Consider the following 19113-nt stretch of genomic DNA (forward strand, 5'->3'; position numbering starts at 1 on the left):
TATAAAAAGGGGCAGGGTTCCGTTTTTTCTTTAATGCGGAGCAGAAAACCGAGATGATGTGGAAATAATTTCTTATGAGTAAATGATGTTTACCTTAAGCCGCTGCTCGTAATTCACCACGCTGACACTGGTAGATTATATCCACAAAAAAGTCAGGTAAAAGGACAGCCATGAAAAATGTAGAGGGATGTGAGTCAACAGGATGGAAACTGGTTCAGTGGTCAGAAATGGGCCATGCAGAAAACTAGCCTTCTAACATTCCTAAATTTCTATTTTTATCCAAACAATATAATTAATAGAGATTGTATTCATTTTAGAACTCACTCAAAATTCCAAAGCTTGCAATGTTGAACTAAATTCAACATGTTTGCTCTTCTACTTAATTTATTCTTGGCAAGGAATCACTTCCTGTTTTCAAACAAGTAAAACAAGCAAAAAGGCAAGACAAAATCAACGAAGCAAAAATTAAACTAAAAAAAGTGCATTTAAAAAATTTTTAAACTCAATTTTAATGTAAAATTCTCCTTGAAATACCTGTTTTGATGATTTCAGTATAAATTAGTCAGAAATATGTAAAATTTTGTTTGTCGTTAATACACATAATATTGAAATGGTGAAAAAAGTGTATGATGGTGAAATCCATTTGAGCTTACATTATTTAGCAAAACAACTGCACCTAGCAGTGACACCCCGGCTGGAACTTTTCAAATAATGGCCTAAGGGTAGAGGAATGGATGGGCAAGAATATAAGACATCTTTATGTCTCTTAATTTTTAACCATCTTAATATGAAAAGATGATATATAGAAAACTATCAGGGATTAATATTTTCTAGTATGTAGATTCAGTATTTTAAAATTCCACACAAGGTCCAATAAATTATAGGAAATTTAATGTGATGATTTACAATCTGCTGTGTAAAAACTAGTTTCTCTTTTCATAAAACAAAGAAGCGGTACTATATTCTAATATTGTATTGTGTACTAAGATTTTTGCTGCTTGCTCATAGAAAGAAAAAAGTAATTATTTTTAGAATCACTGGGAGCGGATAGAATTTTTTTAAAATGGGGCCTCGTAAAAATCACCCCAAATAGCTAGTTTCACCTGCTTACTACTCAACCTGTTCCACACTCAATACATTAGTTATTTTCTGTCTACTCTGATAGAATAGTACATAATATGAACATGAGAGATGTACGTGCATTGTGGACAAGATTACACACATAAGGCTCTCTGCATAAGACCTGGGATACAGTGAACATTTGTTAATTACATATGATGATAAACCTTGAAAAAATTATATCTTTAGATTGTAAAAATACTTACAAGGATGATAGGAGAAAGAATAAAAATATTTTAAAAGAAAGTGGCAATGATACTTGAGTTAGAGGTGAAGAAGAGTGACAAAGCTTTATTATGTGAATATACACAAAAAAAATCTTAAAAGGATTGCTAAAAACCTCAGTATTTGTCTATTTTATGCTATTCCATGAATTTTGCATTTTTTTTGCTAAAAATAAAAATCTCATGTTCTATAAAACATTAATTTGCATGTCACATGTAGGTTATTTTCACACTTCTTGATTCATGGAATACAAGAGAGTTTGCAAGCTGGGACTATGATCTAGTAAGGGAAGTGGCTTATATTCACCTCTTGGATAAAGGGCTAATGCACTGATAAAATGGCTAATATTGGGATTGTTCAACAGCAAACTCATATACACAGTTATATAGTATCATGAATACAGGAGAATTTCAATGCATTTAGCAGTTTTGATCTGTCGTACAGTAGAGTCTGGATTAATTTTCAATTTGAGTATTCTCCCTTACAAAAGGATAGAGGAAATCCTGATCTATGTATTTAAAATCCCAATACTCCATAAGCCTTGCTAAAAAAGCAATGATTGTGGAATTAATCTTCAAATTATATGTCAACTTTTATTTTTGCATAATGATAGCCTATATTCATAACCCTTTTTAGGAGTTTTATAGATTTATAGTGATGGTTACAGGAGGAATGGTAGCTGGATATATCTGGTACTATAAAGAAAAAAGTTCGTGTTCATCTAAATTAATAATAATGGATGGTTTAGTACTCGCGTTTTCATATGTGGAGGTAGTCTACTATTAAATGACATTACTCCATGGAAATGAAATCCATTTGAGTTCAGTCCAGGGGTGATGAGCTAGGAGGAGATAATTTTAACAAGTATAAATGACAAAGGATTGATATCATCATATATAAAATTTCTAAAAAGCAGCAGAAGAAAATAACCAAATAGAAAAATGGGTAAATGAGATGAAAAAGCATGTTACAGGCAAAGAAACATAAATGGCCATTAAAGATGAAACAATAATCCCTTTCCTTTAGTAGTAAACAGAAAAGTGGTAATTAGAAATACAATGAGATATCATTTAATCTCTCAGACAAACAAAATTCTGACTTTGTTGAGGGTATTTATACTCTGATGGTAAAGTTTACAACCACTTTGTAAAACAACTTGATATTCTTTGAAGGATAAAATCCTGCACATTTCCTACAATCCAGCATTCTACTCCTTGCTGTGTGAGCCTAGAGAAACTCTACATATACGCCACGTGCACTAGATTTGTGCTTCAGTTTTTATTGCATCGTTGTGAAAGTAAAAGCTAGAAATAAACAGGAAGGATGGATATTTTGATATAGTCACACAACAAAATAATTTATAGCAATAAAAATGAATAAACTACATGCAACAAAAAAGATAAATTTTAAAAACAAAAATATTCAATAAATTAAAGGAAATTGAAGGAAACTATATATGACACCATTTTATTATACTCGAAACTTTTTTTAAAAATAAATTAAATATTGCTTAGTGATAAATTTAAGACTATATGAAGTGATTAGAATTTGTTTAGAAAAAAGCATGGATATGATAAGCACAAAGTGCAAAATAATGGTTATACTGCAGGAGTATAAAATAGTGGAGGATCACACAGGTAGCAAGCAGGTCACACACTGTTAATAATACCTCACTGGTATTGTAATATTACAGTTTTAATATAGGTGGTTTTCATTTCATTATCTTATAAAATACTTTATATAATTTAATATATAACAAGTACTACATAATAAAACATAAATAAGTTGAAGTATTACTTAAAACTAATGTAACTACTACTTATTAATACAAACATTGTGTAGTTGATAAAAATATTTGAAGTCTGAATAATATTGAAGTAGATTAGTCAAAACTGCTGTATACTATAAATATTCATAGGTTAATGTATGTTTTATTTTCCCCTTGAATCCATAAGTATGTTTATGGAAGATTAGCATAGAAAAAAGTTGGGTGCATTCATTATGTGGCCAGATGTACAGTTGAAATGAATCATCTAAGACAGCTTTAGTCAAATGTGTCTACATTCTATGATATATGCTAATCATCATCGTGAGGATCCTAATATAAAACCTGCGTGTAGTAAATTGCATAATGACCATACATTCATGTGTATCCTTTTAAAATTGACTTGACTGCTCTTCTGATCAAGAGATGAAGTCTATTTCTCCATCTCTTGAACATTGGCTGGTCGGTGATGCTTTTTGACCAATGGAATGTGGTAGAACTGACATTTTTTTTGAGTTCCAGAGCCAAGGCTTCAAGAACCTTTGCAGATTCAGCTGTCATGATCCTGATATTGCCATATAAAGACCTGGTCTGGCCCACAGGAGAGAGAAAGAGGTTATGAAGAAGGAAAATAAAGGTGTTCCCTCTGACAGCCAAAACAGAGTCCCCTAATATGACCCATGTGATTGTCCAATCTGCTGAACCCTAAGCTGAATATATATATAGTCCAATGAGAGAGACCACACAAAATAAACACTAAGCAGTAGTAGCATCAAAACACAATTGTGAGAAATAATAAATCTTCATTATTTTAAGTTGTTAAGTTTTGAGTTAGTTTGTTATGCAGAAACAGATAACTTAAACACTAAAGAAGGAAAAAAAGAAAGAAAATAAAAAGAATCCTTGAAAACATGAAGCTGCTAAGAACTTGCTTTATGATATGTGTATTTTGACCAACTAGTTAACAGGAAGCATTTGAATATGCATACCTTGTCATCTGAAGTCAATAAATATTTTATTCAGTATTCTTTGTAAGGTTAAAATTCCAGCAAATGCTTTCCATTTTTGTGTATGGAGCAGGTGCTTTCAGGGCTTGTTTAATATTACTGAATGTATAAATAAATATTTAAGAGTCTTTGTCATATTCTATTTGCTTGAAGCAAGTCACAGGTCTCACCCACGCTCTAGGGGAATGGATTATATAAGCTGACAGGTCATAAACAGCAGGGACAGGAATCATGGGGCCACTCTAGTTTTTTTCTGCCACAGTTGGACATGGTGTAGACAATAATTCAGACAAATAATTATGTACATATACATATATATTTGTATTCATATATATGCTTTTGTGGAAAATGAATCAGGTGTAGAGGAGGCAATAATGAAAATAGTACCCAGGGAAGGCTAGTAGCATTTCAGTTAAGACCTGATGTGAGGGGAAAAACCATGTAGATTCCTGAGGAAGAGCAGTCAAAGGCAAAATCAACTGCAAAGCTACCAAGGCAGGGTGTACTAAACACATCCCTAGAACACTACACATGTCTGAATTTGAGTAAGCAAGAGGAAAAGTAGTAGAAAACGTGGTCAGGGAAGTAATGATGATCAGCTGACGTTCATTTGATAAAATGAGATTATATTGGATGAGCCAGGCTTAATCAGGTGAAAGCCTTTAAAAGGGACTGAGCCCTCCCTGAAGTCCTCCTTGCAGCTTGTTGAAGTAAGTAGGCCTGTTGGGAAAGCCTATGTGGAGGAGCCTGCGGGCAGCCTCTGGGACCAAAAGTCAGCAAAAAAACTAGGGCCTGGAAGTCCTACAGCTACAAGGAAATGAATTCTGTCAACAACCTGAGCGAGCTTGGAAGTGGATTTTTCTGTAATTGAGAGCCTCCAGTTGAGAATATAAACTCGCCAATACCTTAAATGCAGTCTTTTGAGACCCCTAAGCAGAGTATCAAGCGAAAATGTGCTTGACTTCCTGACCTATGTATGGGAACTGTTAGATAATAAATATGTTTTTTAAGCCACTAAATTTGTAGTAATTTGTAACAAAATTTCCCCAATCAAAATTAGTACGCTGATTAAAACCTAAGCTCCACAAAGGACTTTTGTTCTGTTTTTGCTAGAGCAGGCGTTTAGCATTGAGTAAACGTTTCTGTCTGCCATTTAAAACATTAGGCAAATTGGTTCTGTCTTCAGTGGGCATTTATTTCTCTCCTGTCAAGACCCGCACTTTGGGCTGTTGTCCTAGTTCATCTCATCACTGAATCAGTCCATGGTCACCCCCGCCTTGGGACTTTTCACTGTCCTCCCTGTGCTCTCCACTTTCTGTTCCACTTGTCCAAATTCTATCCACCTTTGTGCAGATTCAGCAGATTCAAGGTGCTTTACAACGTACTTCCATTTCAGTGATTTAAACTAAAAACTGTGAATCATAGTTTAGAATTTTTCTATGGTCTACATTTAAAGCAACTGAATGTTCTTTTGGAATCAACTCAAATTATTTGGCCACTAATAAGCAGATATTCTCAGGTTTATATTTTCATTGCTTTTAATGCCTTATTCTCAAAACATTATTTTAAATTTCTGTGTGCAGCTTATGTATGTATGTATGTATGTGCATAGTATAGTTAAATGAATATTATTAATATTTACTATTTACATGCTAATTATTATACTAGATTCTACAAACTCTTCTTTAATTCTTTGAATATCAGAACAATCCCTGTAAGTTTTTTTATTCTTCTTTTTACTGAGGGAACTAAGCTAAGGAAGCTATAAGATATAGTCATTTTAGATAACTTCCTCAAGGCCACACAACAAATTGGCAGAGCTGGGAATGGCACTTAGGTTTGTGTGACTTCAAACCCAGTGCTTTTTCCAATACCCTAAAGTAAATTATCTTCTCGATTAAATAAAAAGTTATATGAAACAAAATATTTACAAAATATATGCAAACAAATATTTCACATTACCTTATATATCTATATACTTATAAAAATGAGCCATTCATCTTTGACCTTGCTATCTTTTTTTTAAAGGTTTATCAGGTTAGACATTTTTAAAGGTATCAATATGAGAAAATTAAATCAATCACAAATTCTCAGGTCCATCTTAGAAAAAAAGAACATATTACATCTGAATTAGCAAAAAAAAAAGTATATGTATGTGAGAAATGGGTAAATATAGGAATGAAGTGATTGTTTTTCTGTCTATTTATTTATTATGAGTGAGAAAGCAAGCTTAAAAAGTGTGTGGTCAAAATATTGATGGACCTATCCAAAGAGAAATGTATAAGGTCATGGACTAATCATGGCACACACTAAGTGGACAACTATGCACCTGCGTAGCAGGAAATTCTAGTTATAAACATCAAAAGCACCACACTCTTACTTAACATTCTAAAGAGAATAAATCTTCCACGTATAGATCACAGGGTCAAATTCAAATTATATTTTGTATTTTTGACTCAGAATTGTAACTACCCGAGAACTGTTTTATAATCTAAGTGAAACATAATTTAAGGTCAATTTTCTAGCCTGTGTGTGCTTGTGTGTATGTGTTTTAAGCTTTAAGCATAGCCAGGAATATGCTTGCTTGGTGTGGAGTAACTGGAATCATTCGAACCTGTGAGATTTGACTTACATAATAAAGCAACATAACAGAAAAACTCCATCTTTCTAGATAAATAGAGAAGAGTCATAGGGCTAAAAGCTGATGTTGCCAATATATACAACTTTGATTTATAAAAGAAAGAGGATTAATTGCTTCAATGACATTGATTCAAATGATAGCTTCAAAGAATACTGATGAGAACATTGTGTCCTTGTAGTATAATCACTCCTAGTCAGTTACCCCTAATTCATACTGAATGGAGTCACTGAGACCATTTACTAGGTTTTTATACTCCTTATGTAGGGCAAAGAACAGTTTTATTGAAATTATGATAAATGGTAAAGATTTATATAAAGTTTTTAGAAACAAAAAACGTGAGGAAAACACAAATTTGAAATTCTCAATTAAGAAATAAGAGTTGGTAACTAGTTGTAATTTTAAAGTATTTTGAACTTTAAAAAGAAGTGAGAGAAAAGGCCGCTTCACAGGTAAATATGTTGATAATAAAATATTTCCCCAGTCTTTGCCATATAGTAATTGACTTTTGACTAGGGAAGACTTGTTCAGTTTTAACCATAGAAATTCAGTGGTTAATAATAATTTTATTAATAATAATAATAGCAACGATAATAACATAAGCAATGATCATAACTAAAATGTGTCAAGTGCTTCCTGTATTCCACCTTTTGTGTGTCTTAATTTTTCTAACAAACCATATGAAGTAGATACTGTTATTACACTACTTTAAGGAAAAATTTTAGTGGCCAACTGCAAGAATGTTTACCTTGAAGAATTGGCCATGTGTATGCCTAGATGGACAGGAACAGGTTCTGGAAAGAGTAAGTAAGCTGCCCGAAAGATGTTGCCATGGTGTCCTCCCTTTCTTGAATCATAAGCCAAAGATAATTTAGAAGTAATTTATTCAAACCATTTGTTTTTTTCAAGAGTAATTTGCAGTTAAATTGACAACTTTTTCTTATAGCTCTTTATATTTTTCATGTTACTTTTGCTACATTGCATCTAGATTTTTCATCTAAAACCCTTGAGATAAATTAGTATTGCTATCATTACATGGAAGGAAAAGTTGCTAGATAATTAAGAGCTATGGTGTCAGATGGCCTGAGTTTGTATCTTGACTTGTTCATTTATTAATTATGTTAATTAAAACATATTATTTAACCGCTTTGTAACTCAAGTTTCTCATTATAAAAATAAAAATTATAGTAACTACATCATGAGTTACATTGATATGAAGATTAAATGGAATAATACAAGTAAGACATTTAGAACATAGTAAAATCTCAATGCATATTAGCTCTCAGTAAACCTATTTTACAGGTGAACAACCTGAGACAGAGTCAATATCATAGTCATTGTCAAACTAAGAATTCACAACCACGACTTTTAGTTCAACGTTGTTGCCCCTCCACATTTCCCATGCCTCAAACTTCACTTCTGGATCCTGAGGCAAGCCAAATAATTATTCCATGGGATTTTAAAATTTACATAACAAAATAACAATACAATAATAATATCTAATATTTATTGAGTACATACTGTGTTTTAAGCACTGTGCTAAATCTCTTAAATAGATTATCTCCATGAATCCTCAAAATCCTATTAGGTAGATATTATTACTTCATTTATTTACAGACGAAGAAGGCAAGGGAAAGAATATTTAAGTGGTTAAGTAGCTGCCCAAAGACACTACCTAGTAAGTTCCTGAGCCAGAAATCAAATTCGGGCAATGTGGCTTCAAAGCTCAAGTCTTAACATTCACTTTCACCTATATTATTTTCTGACTAATAGAATTATTATTAAAGAGAATTATTAACTAGAATTATTCACTTTCATACATACAATTAGAATATCTTCCCATATTTAGAGTGTAAAATTGCTGTTCTTTGATAGAGTTTGGCCGAGCAAGTATATTACTGTATTTTTTAAAATATATAAATTTCTTCAATTTTCTTTTAGGTTTTAATTCAAGAAACAATACATGTTCACACTATATAAACTTTATTTAATATCTATTTAAATGTATTAGATTAGCTGATACTCAAGACCTTTATTCTAAGATTTCATGCTTTATTATTTTTTTTTATTTGTATGGTTTTAAGAGTAGGAAATATATTCATGTGGTTCAAAAATTTTACGTACCAAAGAATATTAACTTAATGAAGACTCTCACCCTATTCCTTTCTTCCAGCCACACAATTCACTTTCCCACAGGCAACCACGTGTTGGGTTCTTGTTTATCTTTCCAGATATATTTACATAGATACAGTTAATACATTTATACATTTATATACATATGGCTTCCCCTCCTTATTTTTATACTTATATGCCTTTTATGGTAACACCAAATAAGTTTGTTCCAATTTATAACCATTACTAAATTATGAAATACCCATTTTAGGTTTTCCATTGATGCTGGTGGGAACGTTAGCATTAATGTTTCATGCTTACATAAGGTGACAAATTGTACATTCTGGGGATGTTGGCAGGCAGCTCAGCACCAAAGTTAAACAAGATAGCTCTTAATTTAAAAGAATAAAACCATATCCATTAAAATGTTAATGATGAAACTAAAGATTTTTAAATAGCTATCTAAATATAAATATGTACCTAAAATTTCAATGTAGTTCTTGGAAGATAAATTTTAGTTATTGCAGAAGATCAAATTATAACATATATATTTTTTTCAGTTATAAAAAACCTCAATGTCATTAATAATTTTATTTCTGTAGACTTATTACCTTATATAGTTAATTAACAAGGCACCTTATCACCATTTTTACTTTAACAACCTAAAGAGAAAAATCTCAAATGTCAACATCTCTGCCAAGAACTTTTCATAAATCACTCTACCACTTGTTGAGAACAAACTATGTGGCCTAATTTTTTATAAACATCATGAAATGTAATTTGTCCAACAATTCTATAAGGTTAATGGTATCAATCCAAACTTAGAGATCAGAAAACTGAGGCTTCACAATTTCAACTAGCTCAAAGTGACACAAGTAATAAGTTTTAGTAAGTAGATGAATAGGTAAAATTTCCCACAGGTACTAGTCACAAACTCAATAGACAAAAACAATGTTGAATGAATGAATTAAATATGCAATAGATGTATAATCCTGCTATAGCCATCTAAAGCAAATGTCTTACCTCAAAAGCAAATGACAAGGAAAGGATGAGAGGCTTCAGATGACCAAATCTACACAGCATTAGGAACACCAAGCAACGGAAAGTTTCCAGAATGGCTGCCTTAGGTCTAAAATAAATGTCATTAACATGCATTAGCTTTAAATATACTCTTTACATGTTTGTATGTTATAATTAGTATAGTGATACACATTTATTATAATTTTCAAGAAATATGTAGTATTTTAACAAATTTGAGGACCATGTGGCTCTGAAGCTATTTGTAAGTAGGCATTGAGCTAAGAAATAAAATGCATCTTTTTAAAGAAAATCTATACTTTATCAGTTTATTATTTAGTTTTGGCATTGATCAGTTAGGGTGAAGCATACACTCAACTGATAAATAAAATATTACGCAACTAAATTTCTAAGGTTTAGAATAAATGATATTTTCCTCACTCAATATCTTTATAGTTCATTTATTTTAGAATGACTTGTTAGGAGGACTGATATAATTAACTACTCAAATAATGAACAATCAAATTCTGAAATATTAGGAACATGAAAAGCATGGTTATGCCTAATATGATCAGTAGTATAAATACAGAATTTTATTTTGTGATGAATATTTTCCATATATATATGATAACCTTGAAATTCAAACTAAAATATCTGAAATAAGTGTGTTTATGTATTTGAAACAGAGTTGAGTGCCACACACAGATAAGCATTTATTGACTGCCTTATAATGATAGAAATAAACAACTACTTTATCAGCTTAAAATAGCTTCATATGATAGTCATCTAACACTCGTTGGATAATAAATATTTTTGTAAAAGACAAGTAGTATTGTTAGAACAGCTGACTTTTCTAACTAAAATATTCTTGAATTAATATCATTATAATACAGCTATATATTATTATAGTACAGAGATATAGAGAAAAAGTGAAAAACAACTAAATATATTCGTTGAACTTAAAATTTTCTTCTATAGTCTATTATTATGACCAATTGTTTCTGTAAAATTGAATATGACAGCATTTTAGTACAAAACACATTATTAATTGTAATTTAAACTAAAAAAAAAAACCAGGGTAATAGTTTATGACTTGTTTGCATTCAAGTAATGTGATTAATTTTTTGTGAAAAAGTGTTAAGAAATAATTTCCCCTTGTAAAGTAATATTATAATTCATTCCTACAAACTGATGTTAAAAATTGATATCTGGGTAATTATTAATAAAAAATAAGATTTTTATTTTAAAACACATAGATTTTGTTAATTATGTTGCATGGTTTACTTTTAAACTTTTATATTGTGAAATGAAACATACATATAGACAAGTATACAAAACAAAATATGCAGTTTGATGACTTTTAACAAATAAGTAACCATGTAATCACCACCCAATATCAGGGACTTCCTATTCCCTCAGTATTTTCACCCTCCCTCTATCTCAGCAAGAATCACTCCTATAATTTTTATGATAATTACACTTTCTTGCTCTTTTTTAATTTATATTTTACCACTTTAGCATAAATTTTTATAACTAGTCTGTAGTTTAATCTTTCTTAACTTTTTATAAGTGGGATTATATTGTGTCTAGCATCTTTTACTCAATGTTGTTAGTGAGATTTATCTATGATGCTGCATGTAGCAGGAGTTCTTTCTTTCTTCCTGCATAGTATTCCACGGTGTGGATATACAATATGCATGCATCCATTCACCTCATGAAGAACATTTGGAATGTTGGCCATATTTTTTTTATTATCAACAATGCTGTCTTCACATTCGTTTACATGCTTTTAAATGTATTGGTTAATATATAAGTTGGATTGAATTGTTGGGTTATAGGATATACATATATGCTAAATATAAGTCAAATTTATGTTAGAAAAAATTCTCGGTTTTTCAATATAAACCCCCTCTTCAGTGTATGAGCATTCCAACAGTTGGTATTGTCAATCTATTTAATTTTAGTCATTTGGGATATTAGTTCTTAGTTACTTATAAAATTTGCAAATAGCATCACCTACTTGAAGTTTTTAAATTTTTTTACTATTTTAATGAGTTAATTTTAGAAAAACTGACTTTTTAAATATTATTATAGTCTATTTTATTAATTTTATCTTTATAATTAGAAATTTTTGTGTACTATTTAATATTTTTACATACTCCAAGGTCACACAGATATATCACTATGCTATCTGCTGAAATCTGTATTGGATTTCCTTTCATTTTTAAATCTATAATCCCTAGACCCAAGAATTAAGGTAAGAAATATTCGTCAAATTTATTTTTCTTATTTCTATGTGGAAATCTAATTTTCCCAAGATCATTTATTGAAAAGACAGCCATTTCCCACAGCTCTGCAGGGAAACCATTGTCACAAATCAAATCTAAATATAAGCATAGATATCTTTCTAGGTTTTCTGTTCTAATCTTTGTGCCAATAAAACATGTCTAATACCATAGCTTTAGAATACATCCTAACAGCCAGCAGTGCAACTCCTATAATTTTTTAAACCTCAAGACTGTGTTGGCTATTATTGGGCCATATACATATATTTTAGAAGGAGCTTGTTAAATTATAGAAAGAAATCTTCTACTATTTTAATTCAGATTCCATAGAAATGTAAATCAGTTTGATAAGAATTATAATCTTTACAACATCAAGCACTCTAATCTATGAATATAGCACTCTTTCATTTAGTTCTTTATTTTTCACAATATTTCAATCATTTTGTAGTGTATTTTTAGAGATTTTTGTACTCATTTTTTTAAGATTGTTTTTTCTTGGCATTTGACATATGTGATGCTATTACTTATACAGTCATGTGTTGCATCATGATATTTTGGTCAACGATGGACCACATATATAGGATAATAGTCTCATAAGATTATAACGAAGCTGAAAATTCCTATCACTTAGTGAGTCTTAGCCCTTGTAAGGTCGTACTACAATGCATTACTGTTTTGGGCTGAACTCAGTCTATCAATAGTAGAGCTCTAGGCTAGAAATGCTGGGGGGCACTCATGTGGGCCTTGGTGAGCTTCCCACAGACATCTCCCCTTTCTAAATCAATGTTACAAGTGGACTGACACTGTATTGCAAAACACCCTTCAGCAATAGCCATGAGAAAACTTTTAATTACAGAGAGTGAATGAGAGAGAGAGAGACAGAGAGACAGAGAGAGAGAAATGGGCTTGGGGTTCTGTTTTTATTGGGGTCAAGGGTGAGGGTTCTGTGGGCTCACTCTTTATTGGTGAATTTAAAACATAAGAGTTGGAATATAAAGCATGGGAAGAGAATAAACAAGTAGGCCAAATGGTCAGTTATCAAAATCAACCAAAATCTCTAAAACAAAGAAGCCTGACTCAATATCTACTGTGGTGTGGCTGACAGTGTGTTTATTCCTGATAGTCTTCCTTAAAGTGGATGCTTCTTTGAAGTAGATGTCTCAGAAATCAAAGCTTAAAGTTGAGCACTTGCGTTGCAACAAGAAAAGCCAACTGTCAAGGCTTAACACTACAATTACTCATGTGTCTGTGGTGATGCTGGTGTACACAAACCTACTGAGCTGCCAGTTCTGTAAAAGCATAGCACAGGCAATTATAGTAATAGGCTATACCATCTAGGTTTGTGTAAATGTCCTCGATGATGCTCCCACAAAGATGAAAATGTGCAATGAGGCATTTCTCAGAATGTATCCCTATTGTTAAGCAGCCCATGACTGTAGTGTTTTATTTGCTAATATAACAAAATGCAGTTGATAACCACTTCGCTAAAAATGTTTCTGAATGTATCTATTAATTTGAACAAGTTTCCTATAGATTCTTTTGATTTCTTGATTAATCCATTAGTTTAGTTTATTAAATTAATATAAATTAATTTTTTAATGATTTTGCTAATTCCTTTTAAATCCTTGTGCTTTTTATTTCTTTCTCTTTTCTTTCTCCACTATTTTCAGTAAAATGTTAAATAATAAGCATGTCTTACTTGTTCTCCAATTTTCAAAGGGAAATTGTCAACATTTCATTATCAAATGTTAGGCTTGCTGTAGAGGGTTGTATAAATAGCTTTTATTTCACCTTCATTTTTGCTAGATATAGAATTACAAGTTGCTAGGAATTTTCTTTCAACACTTTAAAAACATCTCTTCTGGTTTTCATTGCACTGGTTCTGAATGACTTACCTAGATTACAGTATGAGTTCCTGACTATGGCCATTGGCAGTTTAGACTTTTAAATAATTTTATGCAATAAGAATAACTGAATAATATTATGGCATAATTGATAGCATGCTTATTTGGCCTATTATCTGCATCCATGAAGACAAAAATCTTCATTAAAAAGTGAAACTATACTATTGCTATTGGCTGTGCTAATTCTATTAAGTGTATGCAAGAATGGAATTATGATGTTTAAGTCATCCTGATTTTCTAGATCTGGGTAATTATTTCAGTTGGACTTGAGACTCACTTTTCCATTTTCTCTTTTTATGGCTTGGTATATACTTTACTTCTAGTGTAGAAAAGTAGGGATAGAGAGCAAACAAAATGATAAAATAAACACCACTTTTAAAGTATTGAAGAAAAAAATTCTACACATTGTTTATGTTGACTATGTGAAATGTGCCAGCTGCATCATTCTTTACAAAATGTTTATAGGAAATGCATATTATAAAAATTTTATTAACCAGAAAGTTCATTTGGACCTGGGCCTTGATGAAACTCCAGAATCTGTTGCAATTCTAGATCATTTATCAAGCTATCCTTGGGAAAGTGACATACATTCAATATAAACTAAATGTTTGTTTACTGGAATTTTATATTTAAAATTTACCAAATGGTTATTTAATGTAATGGTTACCAGTTACCTACTTGAAAAGCAATAACACTACAACAAAGATAAGACTTCAAGAATGACTGAGCTTTTTTTTTTGCAGTTTTTCGCAAAGTTACAAGGTATGTAAATTCTATAATGATGGATTCTGGAGTCACATTGCTTGAGTTTGTGTTCTAGTCTATCTCTTATTGTTTGTCTTTCTTAATTTGTAAAGCAGGCTTTATAGCAATTATTATTTCAGAGTGTTGTTGTAAGAATTAATAACATTCCATGTCACATATTAATTCCATAAATACTGATATTAGTATTAATATTAATGATTGATAAATACTAAACAATAATGAATAGATATTTTTCTATATGTCATCTGCCAAAAAGACATTTTAAAATTGTTCAAGTGAATGTATTTTCTGGCCAGAGTAATATTTAAAACAGGACTCCTTAAAAAATATGCTGCTTGAGGGCAAAGGACATAAAATACACATACATTCAGGCATATATTATGAACTATTCAATGGCAAAGGAAAGCAACTCAAATATGTTTTATATTTTATTAAGTACTCAGAGTTATGGTCTATGTTTTGCCAAATTAATCATTATATTTATAGGTTTTCTTTAATAAACTTGAAAAACCTAAATTTCATTTAAAAGACTTAGATTTAAAACACACCCTAGATATAAATTCAGATAAACTGCTACTCTGTTTCATTTAAAATGAAGGTGTGAAATTATAGTTTTAACTTTATTTTTTCAATAACAAATGTTTGGTGAATGTCAAAGTTTCACATATGTTTAAAAAAACTACATTACAAAATTACATAAAATGAAAAAATGTCATGTCTTGCCTTTGATCCAGAAGAAATCCAATGGAGGTCAAGGTCAGAATAATGAAGCAAACCCTCAGAAAAAGAGTGACCTGTGATAGTGCCTGTCAAACAAACAGAGACCAACAGATCCTTTAGGAGAGTTATCCGAAGGCAATTAGAATTTAAAGCTGACAATGAACACCGACCAAATTTTATTTTACACCATTTGTCACTGACATTTTTTTTTAAAAAGGTTGATATTTTAAAAAAGAGGATGTTTTGATTTTCATAATGTTATTTAGTTATATTTTTAGACACTTGAAGAATGAATTAGATAATTCCACAATATTTTGCTTAATGTATTCTTTCTAAAAATTCTCCTTTAAAGTTTTGATTTTCATGACTTTTCGAAGTACCTATGCCCCCGTGTATAGATTAATCACTTACATTTTTATGAATAAATACCATATTCCAATAGCTATTTTTAATACCACCGAGTCTTTGTGGTTTCATATGCAAAGCTGTCTTTAATATAGAAAATATTTAAAGAAGAATGTGTTTGAGTGCAAACATATATGAAAGAGATTGCACACATATTCACATTCATATTTGATAGAAAATATGTTTGTAATGTCAAAGATTACCTTTTAAGTTATTGTAACAAAACAAGATATTTTGTCATAATTATAATTATGCAATTTGTTTATATGTCAAAATTTAATACTAATATTTTTTGAGAATCTACTGTTTTATAGCTTATCTGCTATATGTTTCATATACTTTAATTCTTTATACAATGTCAACAACCTTTTTTATTATATCTGCTTCACATATGAAAAAACAAACAAACAAACTGGGACTCAAAGGACTAAGTAATTTTTCCATCATCACAAAGAAATAAATGATGCCATGAAATTTAAAATAGATCTTTTCAGGTCCCAATGTGTAACAACCGCAGAATACATATGAGCCAGAAGCTTAAAAGGAGCAGGAACAGAGATCTAAATTGAAGTCACATAGCTAATATTTGGGGCCAGATGAATACTGCTTTAGATTGAAAGTGAATCAGTAAAAGCAAGGAGTTGGATACACAGACCCTAGATAATTCCCCTACTCACCGATGATATTTACATTTCGCCTTTATGAGAATATCAGAATGTAATACAACAGGTTGGCAAAAATAGTGATCAAAACATTATTATACAAACATTTTTCTCTTTCCTTTTGCCTGAAATAACTAGAAGTAATTTCAACTATTATTAACTAATATTCATATCTAACAAATTGCATCTGTTCAAAGTTATATACAATAAGCAAAAGCCTCTAGTTGCAATTGCTGCTCACATCTAATACCCTAGCTCCACTCCATCTTATAAACCAGCTCTATTTCTCATGGACAATTTCTTACACCTCTCTATTTATCATACATATGCCTGGGATGGCACACGAAACTGCTGAGTAGTCATAAATCTGAAGAAAAGTATCAGAATGTTTAGGACATGGGGATAATGTTAAGTATGAGATATAGGATGCGGAGCTCAGTCAATGCCAGAATGTTTTAGTGGAGAGCAGGAGAGTGTTTGGATATGTGGAATTCAGCAGTGTGACTGCTTTAGGACAATGAAGCAAAAATGACCTGAAAAATATTTTCTTGGTGGCAGAAGTAACAAGGTGTGCTTGAGTAGATTAATATTTGCTTAAGGGAAGCATTTTATATTTAAAGAAAAATGTCTCTTTCACCATTATTGCTTCATTTTTATATTTTAGGGAGAAATTCATATGGAAGGGAGAAATGAGTTGTGCCCAAACACTATAGCATGATTTTAAATGTTCTATAAAAATATAGGGTTTTGAATTATGCAAACCTATCTGCCATGGAAACATGGGCAAATTATTCCACATTTCTAAAACCCCATTATGTGCTTGGTACATTTGAAAAAAAACAAAAACAAAAACTGAGTTTGGCAAGGACTATAATAAAATGCTTAAAAGAGTGCTTGCCACAAAGTAAGAAGTCGATTAATGGTCATGATGATTATCATTGTTGCAATGTTCAGGCTATACTAATTTTCCAAATGGCATTTAGGCTAATCTTATTTATAACAAGATAAAAAGCACAAATAAAATGTCCATTAGCTCTTACAAATATCACAGGAAATTCAGAGACAGAACAAAATATATATATATTTTTGTTTTGGTTAGGGAATTTGTAATCCTTGCACTAAACAAACAAACAAACTCTTTTTGCAAATTGCTTCCTGGTTATGGAAGTCAGAGTGAAAACTAAATAAATACAGCTCTCCAGCTGTCTTGTCAACATCTCTACTTGGCTAATAGGAGACTATAACTTAGTTTGTCTACAACTCTGTATTTGATTTCCTCCTCCATATCACACATTTCCCAGTTTTCTTCGTCTTAGGAATGGTACTTCCAGTTTTTCAGTTGCTCAAGCCCAAACCTCTGATTCATCCCTGACTCTCTCTCACTGTCTACTTCTAATACATCAGAGATAAATGTCAGCATTTTATTAGAAGCATACCCAGAATAAAGATATCACCCTCTTACCATTCCATGAAAAAATTCTGATGGTCAACATAACTACCTTTTATATTTCCTAATGTTGCAGAAAAATCAAACCGGTGAGAAACCAAGCACCACTTGAAGAGTTGGAGAACTCAGGTTTATTACGCTGGTGGTCCCAGAAGAGCTAGCGCTCTGAAGATCTGGGTCATGAGCTCAAGGGTAACCTTACTTTTATAAGGCTTATCCGCACAGTTACGGTTGGCAGGAGCTGATTGGTTAATTTGTCCTCAGGCGGTTACAGAGCTCAGGAGTTGCTACGGGCTATGGGCAGTTACAGAGAATAAGCAAAGGGGATACATCTGTTATCTAGACAGAACAAGCAAAGGGGAGGCTGAGTCTTCACTTGATCTCAAGGTCACCCTGCCCTTATGCCACAAGCATGTCTACAGAAGCAGAACAAAGAGCTGATTACAAGGTTAGCCATCTGAGTGGAAAATTTCTCTTCATTAATACAGTAAATTTCGCAAAAGGAAATAATCTGCCTCATACACTATGTCCTAAAACAATACTATGCTACTATATTTAAATTGTTGTATTACTTTGTGTATTGTCAAAGATTATTTAATAATTTTTCAATGATTTTATTGTAAGGACTTAGAAAAAAGTACTTGGACTTTGTTATTATAACAAGGTGATGTATTTTTATTTTTTATTTTTTTGAATTTTTTAATTTTTCAAATGTAGTTGGCATACAATATTATATTAGTTTCAGCTGTATGATATAGTGATTAGACATTTATATAACTTACAAAGTAGTCACCTCAATAAATCTAGCACCCACCTGTCACCATATATAGTTATTAAAATATCATTGACGATATTTTTTATGCTATACCTTACATCTCCATGATTATTTTGTAAACATCACTTTGTGCTTCTTAATCCTTTCTCCTTTTTCATTCCCTGCCCCACCCCCCGCAACCATGCTCCCATCTGGCAACCATCAAAATGTTCTCTGTATCTATGAGTTCCTTTCTGTTTGGTTTGTTTATTTTGTTCTTTAGATTCC

General features: G+C 31.4%; 1 protein-coding gene across 5 annotated transcripts in view; it reads right to left on the bottom strand.

Annotated features, from left to right (window-relative positions):
* Positions 1-19113, bottom strand: part of AGMO (alkylglycerol monooxygenase) — a 287513-nt gene that overhangs the window by 113658 nt on the left and 154742 nt on the right. For 3 of the 5 annotated variants that reach the window (XM_039862435.1, XM_039862436.1, XM_039862433.1), the window contains exons 11-12: positions 15561-15643; positions 9890-9995 (exon numbers count right to left, since the gene is read on the bottom strand). In XM_039862435.1, the coding sequence (XP_039718369.1) occupies positions 9890-9995; positions 15561-15643 (189 nt within the window). Of the gene's footprint in view, positions 1-7119; positions 7602-9889; positions 9996-15560; positions 15644-19113 lie in introns of those variants that run through there. The other 2 variants (XM_039862434.1, XM_039862432.1) reach the window with 2 other exon arrangements.

The sequence above is a fragment of the Pteropus medius genome, unplaced genomic scaffold (assembly GCF_902729225.1).
Source record: "Pteropus medius unplaced genomic scaffold, Ma_sr-lr_union100, whole genome shotgun sequence".
NCBI classification, from domain to species: Eukaryota; Metazoa; Chordata; class Mammalia; order Chiroptera; family Pteropodidae; genus Pteropus; species Pteropus medius.